This window comes from Silene latifolia, chromosome 10, assembly GCF_048544455.1.
Source record: "Silene latifolia isolate original U9 population chromosome 10, ASM4854445v1, whole genome shotgun sequence".
In the NCBI taxonomy this organism is placed as follows: Eukaryota; Viridiplantae; Streptophyta; class Magnoliopsida; order Caryophyllales; family Caryophyllaceae; genus Silene; species Silene latifolia.
In genome coordinates this window covers 50,874,194-50,888,338 of record NC_133535.1, presented here as the reverse complement: position 1 = coordinate 50,888,338, position 14,145 = coordinate 50,874,194, and the positions used below count along the sequence as shown (strand labels likewise).

The window sequence follows — 14,145 nt, the reverse complement described above, 5'->3', positions numbered from 1 at the left end:
AGGTGGCAGTGCGACGTAGAATACAATTCTACGTATTATGGTGAGATTGATGGCGTGACATGTGGTTCGACGTGATGACATGTCATATAAATATTTTTCCTCAAAATTAAATAAGTCAATATCTATTTTATATTGTGTATTTTAAGGAAGATATATTGTCATGACCCAATGGCTAACTCGCTACGGGTCGAGTTTTGACCCACTATTTATGCATCAAAATGGATTCGAGTATTTTTCGGGTGCGGGTTGGGATGAGATCGGTTTTCGAGTCGGTACATATTTTGAGTGGGTCTAGGGATGAAGGATATTTACCAACCTTTTTTTTCCAACTAGGGAATGTAGGGATGTTTGTTTAATGGACTCATTTGAGTAATTTTCCACACCCCTTTTCTTGTTTTCCCTCCTTCCCAACAACCTTCACCAACCAACTTCTAAATCATCACCCCCACATCTCCACCTTGTCTTCCATGATCAACAATGGAGTTAACTCAGCAAGTCAAGCTTAAAACCGCCTCCCTCCTAATCGAAAACCTAACCTCCATCTCAGACGCCACACGCGCCGCCGCATTGAGCGAACTCCGTCTCCTAACTAAACTAGACCCAGATATCAGACCCATCATCGCCACCTTCTCCAACGGCGTCGCCATCTCTAACCTCGCTGAAAATCTCTACTCCACCACCCCTCTCTCTCAGGAAAACGCCGCTGCCATCCTCCTTAACCTATCCATCTCCTCCAAACAACCCCTCATCGCCACGCGCGGTTTCCTTCACGCTCTATCCCACGCGCTTTCCTCTCACCGGACTGATTACTCCTCCGCCGCCGTACAATCCGCTGCCGCCACCGTCTACAGCCTATCCCTCCAACCCGACCTCCGCCCCAAGCTCGGCTCCATGCGTGACTTGGTCTACTACCTTGTTGATATCGTTGCCTCTTTCGATTCGCCCTCGCAGTCGGTTAAGGACGCTGTTAAGGCGCTTTTTGGGATTTCTTTGTGTCCGGAGAACCGGAAGAATGTGATCGACCTTGGCGGGATTTTGGCGTTGTTCGCCCGTGTTGCTGGGGATGGGAGGGTTGGGGTGGTGGAGGATGTTACCGCTGTTATTGCGCAGTTGGCCGGCTGTGATGCAGCTCCCGCCGGGTTTAGGAGTGTCGGCGGGGTTAGGGTTTTGCTGGATTTGATCGTTCCGGGGGAAGATCAGCAGGCTACTAGAAGGGTTAAGGAGAATGCCGTGTCCGCATTGCTTAAGTTGGTGGAGTTTGGGGGTCAGACTGTTGTGGAGGAGATTACGGATGTTGGGTTAGACTCGGTTTTGGACGGGTTAAGGGAGGTTGTTTGTAGTGGGACTGATAAGGGGAAATTTAGGGCTCAAGGTTTGATGAATGTTCTTGAGACTGGGATGAGTACTAGTATCAAATTTTCGGAGATTGGAAGCGGTTTTGGTTCCAGTCCGTTGTTGGAGTCTACGCATTCTTACTAAATATTCTAGTTGATCATTGTTTGTTTGTTTGTTTGTTGATGTTATACACTTACTTTATACAATTCGTGTACACATGAATTCATGAGAGTGGAATGTACAAAACATTTACTCCACTTTGGATTTTCTAACTATTACTAAACTTGTTACTGATATTAATTCAGATTTCCGAGTTCTTAAGCTTTTGTTGTATTTGTATGTCATTTTAGATTGTTGTGCAATTGTGAAATGTATGTACATTAGTAGGAGCTATGCTTGAACCTATATTATTTGTGCTTCGTTAGACCAAAAAGAAAATTCATTCAGGATCATAAGTTTGCGTTGTGACATGTCTTTTGTCTCTTTTTACTGATGCACTTAACTCTGAATGTTTTTTATATTTGTTTGGTTTGCTTCAATTGAAGGAGTTGGTTGGAACAATTTACTTTCAGGGATTCCGTTTTCCTATTCTGTTTGAAGATCATAGCATACATAGGTTTTATTTGGCAGCCGAAACTCAATATTCACATGAAATGGTTGTGCTGTTCAAACGATGTCTTGTTGATGCAGATGTTATGCTAGCTTGGCCAGTGAAGTCATTGAGGTGTGCTACTCATGATCTCAGCTCAAAGCCTGTCAGCACTCAGCATCACAAACTGCATTCACGCTTCCCTTTATCATAATAAAAATGATGTTATTCCCGTCTCATGGAATCAAAACTTGCAGGTATGCTGACTTTGGTATCTGTTGAAATATATTTTGCAGACCACTGATACGGCCTTATCGATGTACAAAGGTCTCGTGGGTAGAAGAGTTTCTATTTGAATTTCTGATATTAGTATACAGAAACGTAAACTCGAACAAACCACTTTTAAACTTAAGAAGATGCTACTCTTTTGCCACCTTTCTTTTGGTTAAATTTGTGTTCCTATGATCGTCTGGTTTTTGACACTATTTTAAGAATTACTCCGTAATTTACTGTGCTGCCAGTCATCCTGGACTTGTCTTATTTTCTGTGGACTGTGAGTTCAGGGGTGTTCTTTCCAGGTGCAAGTCTGATAATTTTTTGCCAGGTGTACTCCTTGTTTCCGGTACACGGTCTTCTACTCTTCGAGAATGAGACTGTCGTGTCTGGTGTTTTCTGTGGTGCAGTTTATTTAATGACATGTTTCTCTGTCAGGTAGACGCAAGAGCAAGACAATTGCAGAATTGCTTCATCTCAGGGAATGCGGTCAGTACACCGAATCGTTTGGCATGTTTTGAATGTTCCTGAACTATTTTTTACTCTTGATACTTAAAATTTTGATTTACAAGAGCTTGTTCCTTTTGTATTGTGGATCCTCTGTCCCCAGTTTATGTCTTATTTCCCATTCCACCTGTCTCTGAATTATTGTCCCAACTTTCCAATCAAGGACAGTATATTGAATGAACGCGTAAAAATAAGAGGATGTTGAGACGAAGGACACGCCCTCAAGTGTTACCTGGGTAAGGTTAAACCATATGAGGTTTGGATTCTAGGAACTCTTGTTGATAATAATAGTAACTGTGATATTTAATCCAGGTCATGAAACTGTATCATGCAATGGTAACAAACCAATAAATAAATAAAACATAAAAAAACTTGAAAGTGGTGGGAAATCAAAGACCAGACCTGTACTGAGAGTGGCTGTTTTCAAATGCTATATGAAAGGAATTAAAAGAGCAGAGGCCCATCAATTTTCTCACCACCAATTGAAAGAGCTTCTGACTTTATGCTTTTCTTTTGCTTGATCAACCTGACTTTATCCTTTTCATCTACTACCTTTTAATCTTTCTAAGATACCCTAATTAGAACTCTTTCTCTGTTTTTCATCTTTAGCTGTTTCATGTATATGCCCATTTCTTCTTGTCCCAAGACTTTTGGGTTAGTGGTAAATAGATCACCATAAATCACTCATTTCCTTAGACCATGTTTGTCTATAGCTTTTTAACATTCGTATACAGAGTACATTAGTACTCATTTGGTTCATCATAGGAATTTATAATGCATAGGAAGTAGATTTTCCATGACACAGAAAAAACAATGTTTACGTTCAAGAAGTAGAATTCTAGTTACTTAGGGGAGACTAGGTAAACCAAACATGACACCAATTTATTAATTCCCATTAGTTACAATTCACTAACTTTTAGATGGGTAATGAACCAAGCACTTAGTACATAAATTCACATGTCGATCTTCTGTATTAATAATTGAATGGTGAAAATGGTATAAACCTAAAATCAACATGACCCTCTTCTCTTTTATTTAAGATCCGCCATGACCGATAAAGGTAAATCAATAACGGTGTGTCAACTATTGCTAACCTCCTCTTCTGTGATAACACGAATGAAGTTTCTTACAGCACTTTTGTTCTTTTCTCTTATTTCTCAACTCATCATTTTCTTTATCGAAACATGAAATCCTACATTCAAAAAGGAAATAAAGCCTATAGCTAAAACAAGAATGTTTTACGAAAATTGTAAATACATAAACGATCAGTGAGCTACAGTTTATGTTGCATATTTTTCGAGCTGATTTTTTTGGGTTTCTAGGGTTTTTTCTTGAAGATTTGCAAGAAGACCAGGGGAGTTATGTTGCTGGCAACAGTTTCCTTTCCTGGGAAAGATGCTCTTGTGGTTTACTGGCTTGACAGTGACATTTACCTTCCAAATAGCTGTGAGGCGTCAAATTTCAGGTGAAACTTTGCTATTACAACATACTTCCTCCATTCAACTCCAAACTACCATATTGGTTTTTGCATACTATTCACAAATGAATCTTCAATTGCAATTTTCTCTCAATATATAAGTGAAAATATATTCTTGTGGGATCTTATTTGATTCGTCTTTTACGAAAGACATTAAAAATATGTAACTTTTATAATTTTTGCATATACGTAGCTAATGATATTTACCGCGCAAAACATGCGTTGGCAAACGTGAAAAGTGTACTATGGTAGTTTGGAGTTGAATGGAGGAAGTATTTTTTAAGGTCCCAGTTTGCATTAGGCCGTATTTAGTTACTGTACAGAACAGAAGCAGGTCTAATCATTTCCATTGTGGCTGTGGTTGGTCGACAATTTCCAACTGTAGCAACTGTAACTTTTATCATGGTTAAGAATCTTATTGTGTTTTCAACAGTGTTAAGACTGTGTAGATCTAGCTTTTGTTGGTGATTTTAGGGAATCACATTCGTTTGAGTGTAGTCGGGATTCGGTCAAAGTAAACTGAATCCGTGAGTTTGGGAGTACCACACTACCACACGAGCAATTGTTGAGTTACGGGTTTTTGAGACAAGTAAATCAAGATGTAAAATGGTGAATCAAAATTGGCCAAGTATTTAATATTGTTTTGTGGGGTTCGGCTCTAGTTTGGTCTAGGCGGCCGGCCGGTGGTCTTATATCCTAAGGGTCACTTTACTTGGTCAATTTTCTTCAAGGTTTTCGCCCTCTTCTACCTTTAGACATGGAGAGCAGGCAGGTGGTCCATTGGCCCTGAGACTATTTCGCGCACTGCACTTTAGGCGGGTTTGCTTAGTGATACGAATTTGGTGCGGAAGCGTTTTAAAGAATAAGAACGATAATGATAAAAGGGATATTTGCTTCGAAATCTGTCTAGAAATCGAAACAATGGGATATTTGCTCGGGTTAGACCTATAACTCGAGCAATGGTGAACTATAATCAAGACCTATTGATTATAACTCGGGTTAATGCTTGAAACGCGTCAAACAATAACAAATTTGGATCGAAACGCGTCGAGCCGTCAAACAATTATGAATTTCTATTATCTATTTGATAATTTTAATCTACTTATATTAGGATAATTTTATCAAAATATATTTGATCTACTTATATTAGGATAATTTAATAAAATTTGTTTTAAATACTAAGAAATCTACTTTTATTAGGATAATTTTATTTATTTAGCTTTTTTTCGAAATCTACTCTTGTTAGGATTTCTAAAAAAGTTGGACTCTCTAATATCGCTCGAAAAGTTTCTGCTTTATATATATGTATTGATTCATGGCCTTATATAGCAGCCAACACTGAAACTCCTAGTCTAGTGAAGGGTTGCCATCAATCCTTCACTAATTACAACCATAAAAGCAAATAAAAATGAAAGGTCTAACACTAATGAGTTTATTGACTACACAACCAAATTTTAGGTAAATAAATTAAACATATTATTAGCTAGTAAATAAGATAAACATATTTGTAATGATGGACCGTGTAGCAGCTTGCAAAGGACCATGTAATAGCTCTTTTTGGGCCGTGTCCGTACTCGCGTCTTGGTTTAAGGAAATCAAGAGTCGAAACTCTGATACCATTCCAAAATCAGATTCGGTGGCTGACCATCTTTGGTAGAAAATAATTCGAGGCTGTGGTAATTTTGTGTTCATCACCGCAACAATATATCAAGAAATACAAATATGTGTTTGGAACCAGCAGCAAATGTCAAAGGTATTTGACCCGGGCTCGCTACAAGTCGTTGTGGGAATTGGGCAGATAATAATGGACACGAACCAGCATCTCCTCTCGACACTTGAAGGCACAAGAATCGGGACGATTCTTTTTGAATAAAGAGAGTGTTGATACGTGTAGAGGGGGGCAAAAATTTCAATAAAACTGACGGGAATCGCAAATAAAATTAAATTAAAATAATCCCGAAATAAAATATAATAACTAATAAATTACGGGTTAATGATATAATTCAAGCACGCAAAACAAGAAGGGACGCAACAGCAGCCCACGGTTGGAGTCTTTGAGCGTGAATTCGAGACGTAAATTTATTATTTGTCAAGCTTTGTAATCTATGTTTTCAAGTATTTTTCTCCATAAAATTTAATTAGGTGATTGTGGTAGAATCTAGGCTAGACTAGTTAATGCTTCCTTGGAGCCCAAGTATATCCTAGGCTATATAAGCCAAGGTTGTATTTCATTTTCAACATTGATTAAAGAAATTAAAATTGTTTTTGAGAAGTTTTCTCCAAAAACCGTCAAAGCATTTTGTGTGGCATACACGAGTGTAGAGACATCTTGACGCGTTTCGAGTCTTGACTTAAGCCGAGGACGTGATCCAACGTTTAAGGGGAATTTCTTGTCGCGTTACGAGAATTCCGACCATTATCAAGCTATAGGTCTAGCTTGGTAAATATCCAAATTACACAACAAAAATACAAAAAAAATATTTCATCCGTTCAAAATATCCATAATGTCGATCAACCACGAGCAAGTACAAAATATGAACCAAAACGCTTCCGCACCCCTACCCACACGGTTCAAATGGTATCAGAGCACTTATGATATGAATTTGGTGCGGAAACGTTTTAAAGAATAAGAACGATAATGATAAAAGGGATATTTGCTTCGAAATCTGTCTAGAAATCGAAACAATGGGATATTTGCTCGGGTTAGACCTATAACTCGAGCAATGGTGAACTATAATTAAGACCTATTGATTATAACTCGGGTTAATGCTTGAAACGCGTCAAACAATAACAAATTTGGATCGAAATGCGTCGAGCCGTCAAACAATTGCAACAACAACGTTCAAGTTCTTTTTTTTTTATCATTCATGTGTGTCTTTTATTAAGCAAATTCATGGCCTTCAGGAGCGGTTTTCATGGGGGTGCAGGGGATTCATCTGCACCCCCATTGCCAAAAATAAATACAAATTTTGATTGATAAAGGAGCATATTAATTATGTTGATCTAGTGGTTTGTGATACTTTTTTTTTACCTTAAAAGGTCATGGGTTCAATCCTTCTATTGAGCAATTTTTTTTAATGTTCTTTTACCATATATTTTGCCCTATTAAATAAGATTTTTTAATGTATAACTCGATTTTTCGTTGTAAATTTTTTTTACGCAACCCCTTCTATCAAATCCTAGAATCGCCCCTGATGGCCTTATATAGCAGCCAACACCGAACTCCTAGTCTAGTGAAGGGTTGCCATCAATCCTTCACTAATTACAACCATAAAAGCAAATAAAAATGAAAGGTCTAACACTAATGAGTTTATTAACTACACAACCAAATTTTAGGTAAATAAATTAAACATATTATTAGCTAGTAAATAAGATAAACATATTTGTAATGATGGACCGTATAGCAGCTTGCAAAGGACCGTGTAATAGCTCTTTTTGGGCCGTGTCCGTACTCACATCACTTAGTGATCGTGTGAGTTTGTACATGAGACAAAAAAATACAAGAAAATTTGAAATTTTTCCGATTTTGAAAGAAGAAACAAAATACAAAACCCCATTTGTATTTTCTCGCTACTTTATCATGTCATCGGTATAACTTACACTATTTGCCTAGAACAAGTTACAACCTCCTCTTTCGATGTTGCACATATAATCGGACACAAATGCTAGTGTAAGTTATAGAGGTGGCAATCGGGTCAGTCGGGTCGGGTTTGGGTCGGGTCACGTCGGGTCGGGTCATATCAGGTTCGGGTCATATCGGGTCAGCATACCCTTTCGGGTCGAGTCGGGTCAGGTTCAGGTCGTTATCGGGTCGGGTCATTTCGGGTCAAAGGATGTATCGGGTCGGGTCGGGTCGTTATCGGGTCCGGTAACTTAATCGCATTACTATAAATTTTTACCATTAAATTTAGTTTTTAACCTATTATTTGGTTTAATTAATCCATTACTAAGTCAAAAATATCAATCTAAACACAAAATCACTTTCATTTTTATCAAAATTAAGCTTAATAATTGTCGGGTCATAAATTTAATCGGGTCAGTATCGGGTCGGGTCAATATTGGGTCGGGTCTGGGTCGGGTTCGGGTCACTGATAATCGGGTCGTATCGGGTTACGGGTCGTCATCGGGTCGGTTTCGGGTCACAGTATTTTCGGGTTCGGGTCAGGTCGGGTTTGCTCGGGTCCGGATCGGGTCACTCGGGTCAGGTCAGACTTGCCAGCTTTAGTAAGTTATACCGATGACATGATAAAGCAGTCTAGGGAGACACCCACATTGGTAAAGTGGCACATTGACACTCTTCCTAGCCAGTGTACCCTTTATCACATAGTGTGCAGTAGCATGAATATGCCCAAATGTAAGACCATCCCCAAGCAAAAGATCGACTTAATCGGGTCAATTAGAATTTTTACTCTTAATCACCCCTTATTAACTTGACCCATTTTCACCCTCCCAAGTAGAAGGTCACGATCTGGGTCAATTAATCCAATCATTTTCCACTTTCCAACATTTTTAATCTTTTCCAACTATTTCCCACATTCTCTACCCCACTAAAACCTCTCTCTCTTACTTTTTCAATTATTATTTACTAACTAATTATACACAAGTTTTTATTGTAATTTAAAAAAAATAAAAGTAATCTAATATATTAAACATAAATTTAATGACGTACACTTCGGAAAAAAAATATTAAATAACAATGTTAAAATTTAATAATCCAAAAGACGATTTCATTGACAAGAAAAAAACCGCATTCATAATTAAAAAAGCCGCATACATAATTTTAAAAAAAAAAAAAGCAAACATGATATTAATAAACATGAAATACTACGAAATAATATAAAGCATCCAAAACTAATTTTAGTTACGAGGGCTAGAATCCATTTCCGACCTCGACCTTTTTGAACCCGAGATACTAATGTTTTCACTTAAATTCGTTTGAAAATTTTGTACGCTCCACTTTGGGTATTTACTCATGATTTTATAAACATGAAAGTCTACAAAATCATTATTTTCGTTCTCCAAACGAAATAATTTTTGAGCTAATTCAATGTCGTCTTCAATGTTAGTGCCGCTTGCGGGTGGTCTATTTAAAACTTTTCCGTAACAACCAACCCATTTGTTGACTAGGAAATTGAGTCGTTTAGCACGGTTTTTCATTCCGTCAAGACTCCTAATACCAATTTTACTTTGATTTTGATTTTCCGTCCGAGTTTGTTCATACAACTCGTGTACCTTACTCCATATTGTGACTGCTCTTTGGTTTTTGCCAACTATTGAGTTGGTGATATGGAAACACCAAGCAGACATAAGAGCTTCATCCTCCTTTTAAGTCAAATTTCGACCTTCACCGAGTGATTTGGATTGATTTTTTTTTTTTATAGTAATGATTTTTTTTGGATTTTTTTGCACAAAAATTAGGGGTTTCCTCAACAAAATCTTGAGTCCGGAGTTGGGACAACAAAATCGGATTTCAAAAAGAATCAAAATATTTTCTAGGCTTTGTACTCTTTGTACTTTTAATGTTAATATATTAGTTTTTTTTATTGGATTTTAAATATTGTAACCAATTACAATTTGACACATGTAAGGTCAATTCTTGGGTCAGCAAGTGAAGGTTACCAATTGACCTCTTCTCACCTTTTCAACCCTTGGGTCACCCTAATCTTTTGCGTAAATGAGGATTAAGGTGATTTTTCATCAATTGACCCTCCCAATTAATCTTGCTTAGCTTGGAGGTGGTCTAAAAGGCTAATAGTCTTGGCTTCTGTAAGCCTCCAAGTGGAGATGAATCTAATGCGGCTTTTAAAAGGCACAGAAAGGAGAAAGGAGTCTGATCAAGAGATAAAAAGAGACACCAAAGGCAGAGAGCAACTATACTATACTGGATTATTATTAATGAGAGAAAAAAGTACAATGGGCAACAAAATTGCATCTCAATGTGGTGATCTTTGAGGTGTGTAAAATTTCTATTTTTTGAGCTATAGTGGGTGACATACCCACGTGACTTGACGACCACCGTTGATATTTTGGTGGTCATTGCCTTTATTCCAACACTAAATATGCCCTATAGGCAACATAGAATGGTATAGCTTCTCAGGGTTAGAGATGACCACAGGCGGGCTTCTCTTCAGCTCGGACAGCCTCGAGTTGGGTTATGATTGGCTAACCTGATCCTAAATCGGCCTATGGAAGTCGATGTCCCCGGCTACGAGGACTAGAACATTTTTTTTCCCTTTTTCTTTAATGCTTTTTGACTTGCTAGAGGTGGACCGACCTTAGGAATTTAAACCTTGACTCGACTCTGTTCCAGGGTGGATTATTGACCAGGTTAAGTAGGAGGTCGTGCTTACCCCCATGACTAGATGTTGATTCGTTTTGAAAAATGAAAAATGTAGTCAACTTGTTGCAATAGAGGGAATATTATAATTCAAAGGAGTATTTCGCTCTTCAATAAGTCATTATTTTAAAAACGATTCTCGATTTTTCGGTTTTTCTCTTTATTCTCTCACTGACCCAGTCTGATTATTATTGCATCTCTTATTCATGAGTCGATTGTATTAGCGAATGTGATATTAGAATTCCAAGAATATTTGGTAAAATTAAAATGAAGAAGATACCGAGTCCAATAATATAATCACAAAGTTGTAGTGTGACATTTGTATGATTAGTTCATTTGACAAAGTGTGCCGTCCATTGGTTACTTTGTTAGTCCACTAGCCTTTTTCCCTTTTTCATGTTCTTTCAAACGTTAGTGGTGAATTTATACTACTACTACTACTATACAACTATTTCTTCCCAGCCTCTTCTACTACACAAATTCTTGTTTAAGACGGTATTATCCATCTTAAGCTTAAGATCGGTCAAATACATCTACATGGGATGAATAGCACAAAGCAAAATGCATTAGAAAAGGTAAAAAAATTGTCCTATATGACACGTGGGGTAATATTTGACCCGTCTTAACTTAAGAGGGATAGTGGCGTTTTAAGGAAGACTAGCCGCTTCTACTACATGTTCTATTTTGATATTGGTGGTTGTCCACTTGTGTGGTACTACTACAATCCCTATAGGCTATAGGCTTATACTTGTTTGTATACATACACTCCCCCATTAAATTCCTACACTAATGCCTTCCTAAATTATGTAATGCTAGTGGTTGAATCCCTTTCCTTTGTTTCATTTATGTTTTGGCATTTAGCCTACTTATAACTAGTTTCTACTAACCCTTTTAAAATAACCTCTAAATGCTAGCATAAGCCAATGCAACTTTTATCTTTGGTCCTATGTGAGCATCTTTATCAACCTAAAACATATTAGCCCCACTTACCCACATTACATAGTACTACTCCTAGTTGAACATTATTAAGAGGGGGAGAAGGGGGTTAAGAGGGTGGTGAAATAGATAGATAATGGATAGGGAAATAACCACCCAAGATGATGAAAACCCGTCTACCAAATTCGAATTATCTCCTAGGAAACCGCTCGGGGTTGCTGTTTCCGGTGGTGGTGGTGGTGGCGGGGATAGACTCAAAAGAGATGAATGGAGTGAAGGGGCTGTAACAATTTTGCTTGAGGCCTATGAATCAAAGTGGATTCTGAGAAACAGAGCAAAACTTAAGGGACAAGATTGGGAAGATGTTGCCAAGTGTGTTTCTTCACGTTCATGCAATTCCAAGTCACCTAAGACACAAACTCAATGTAAGAACAAGATTGAGTCCATGAAGAAGAGGTACAGGTCTGAGTCCGCTACCACTGACACGTCATCATGGCCGCTTTACTCGAGACTCGATCATCTCTTACGTGGGACTGGAGCTACCACACTTACCAATCATGGCTCATTGCCATTTCAGCCACCCCTTCCTCCTCCTCCTTCTCTTGAGCCGCCTCAGGCTGGACCGGTGTTGGAATCATTTCTCGTGACACCTCCTCCACCACCTCAGCAGCCTGCAGTGGAGGTGGCTGAAAATAACTCTCAGGAGTCTAATGATGTGGATCCCATGGTTAAGGTCAGTGGAATCTCTCTCTTTTTTTCCTTTTTCTTTCTTGTAATAATTAAAATGGCTGCCCTTTGAGTCTTATCATAAGGACTTCCCACCAACTAGTGCTCATTATTTGTGGTACCCAAGATTGATGCATGAAAGGGATGTTTATTTCTTTTATAATCATGCCAAACATTTTGATTTAGTTCTAGGCAGATAGCCATTTATTTACCTATTCCATATTAGCATAGTTCTTAATGCACTGATAAATATGCCCCTCATTTTACGTTTTCTGATTGTGTGAATGTATTTCAACTCTTGATGCATATTGCATATGGAACCTAGACCTATAGTAAATGAGACATATATCGTAGGCCTATTACGGCATAAAAAGTCCGGTATACCCAACCTTATTGTAACTATGTGTTGAAAGGACATAGAGGCTGTTTCACACGTGCTGAGACCGGCCTAAATACTTGTATACTCTTCATGTAGTTTTATAGTTAATGGGTGGTTCTCACAGGTACGATCATTTCAAGTAATTTGTGTATCGAATGATCTATAATCAAAATTACGCTAAAGCTTGCATCAACCGACTGGTACTCCACTACTTCATAACACACAAGCATATTATGTGGTTTTTTTTTTTTTTTTTTTTTGTTTGTCGTGCCAAATTTTGTTTACGTTCTATGTCCTGTCAAATTTTGCGCCAAATATGTTTCAAGGACTGACTTATAACATGTAGCAGGAAAATAATGATGCAGTGGCAGAAAAATTATCAGACCAAATCTCAGACAAGAACAACAATCATGAGAATCACCATGTAGAAACAGATAGCAGCACTCCTGCACTTTACAGCAATGAAAAAGACGGGGTGAATATGAAGAAGAGAATGAAGAATAGGAAGAGAAAAAGGCGAAGACGAGATGAGAGTAGTAATGGTGGTGGTAGTTGGGAAGATGTAGCTGAGAGTATCCGGTGGGTGGCGGATGCGGTTGTGCGGTCGGAGCAAGCGAGGATGGACACAATGAGGGAAGTTGAGAGGATGAGAGTGGAAGCAGAGGCTAAGAGGGGAGAAATGGATCTTAAAAGGACTGAGATTATTGCTAATACCCAATTGGAAATTGCTAGGATTTTTGCAAAAGCAATTGGTAAAAGTGTTGATTCTTCGTTGAGAATTGGAAGAAGTTGATATGACATTTTAGTTACTAATTAAATTATGTTAGCAAGGGCTTCGTTTTTATTTAATTGTTAAACATGGGAATGGGACGTAGATAAAAATATACGTATGATTATGAATGATGGTGTTGGAACTTGGAAGTGTATGTAACTCACCATTACTTATCCTAGCTGTTACAAGAACAATGGGTATTAATGTATTATCGAGCGTAACGATGCTCCATCTTGCATGCCATTAATTATGCAACCTTGTTTGGGGAGGTATACGGAATAATATGAATGTTCAATTATTAGAGGTGATTAGTTTTCGTGCCCGTGAACTTTATAGGTCTAAGAGCAAGTGCAATGGAATATTTTTTAAATAAAGTTCTTCTTTTACCAAGTCATTCTTTGTCAATTATTAAACTTAAGAACTTTATCTTACAATATAAAATGGAAGAACTTTCGCTAAGTTCTTAATTAGAAACCTCCACATGACTCCACTAATTAATCAAATCTATCAATATTGATTGGATTATTTGTCCCTAAATAACATACATTGATGAAATGGATCACTAAGTCCGTGACTTAGTTGTGGAACTCCATTTGGATGATATTATTTTTGCCTCTAGTCAAAGTATTATGTTGGGACATTTGAATATTTATAAATGACTAGTATGTACGCTGGTTGATGGCTATGTTCCATAAGTCGTAAAGTATGGAGATACTAAGCCAGGTGCATGGATGTGTGTTGGAGAATACACATTAAACAAACCCGCCCAAAAGGACTTTATTAAGGATTCGCTTAGTGTCAGTAAAGTTCTTTA

General features: G+C 37.9%; 2 protein-coding genes across 3 annotated transcripts; both read left to right on the top strand.

Moving 5' to 3' along the window:
* The first annotated feature begins 325 nt into the window (after window positions 1-325).
* Window positions 326-1,795, top strand: LOC141605624 (U-box domain-containing protein 17-like). Its single transcript, XM_074424485.1, has one exon. It carries the CDS (start codon window positions 478-480, stop codon window positions 1,477-1,479), a length of 1,002 nt encoding a protein of 333 aa, XP_074280586.1. The 5' UTR covers window positions 326-477; the 3' UTR covers window positions 1,480-1,795.
* Window positions 1,796-11,486: 9,691 nt separating this feature from the next.
* On the top strand, window positions 11,487-13,634 carry LOC141605623 (uncharacterized). Of its 2 annotated transcripts, none has more exons than XM_074424484.1 (2): window positions 11,487-12,187; window positions 12,909-13,634. In XM_074424484.1, the coding sequence occupies exons 1-2, from the start codon at window positions 11,591-11,593 to the stop codon at window positions 13,350-13,352; spliced, it is 1,041 nt and encodes a 346-aa protein (XP_074280585.1). In that variant the 5' UTR covers window positions 11,487-11,590; the 3' UTR covers window positions 13,353-13,634. The 2 variants fall into 2 exon arrangements, with proteins under 2 accessions (XP_074280585.1, XP_074280584.1); XM_074424483.1 differs by having other exon boundaries at window positions 12,906-13,634.
* The last annotated feature ends 511 nt before the right edge of the window (window positions 13,635-14,145 follow it).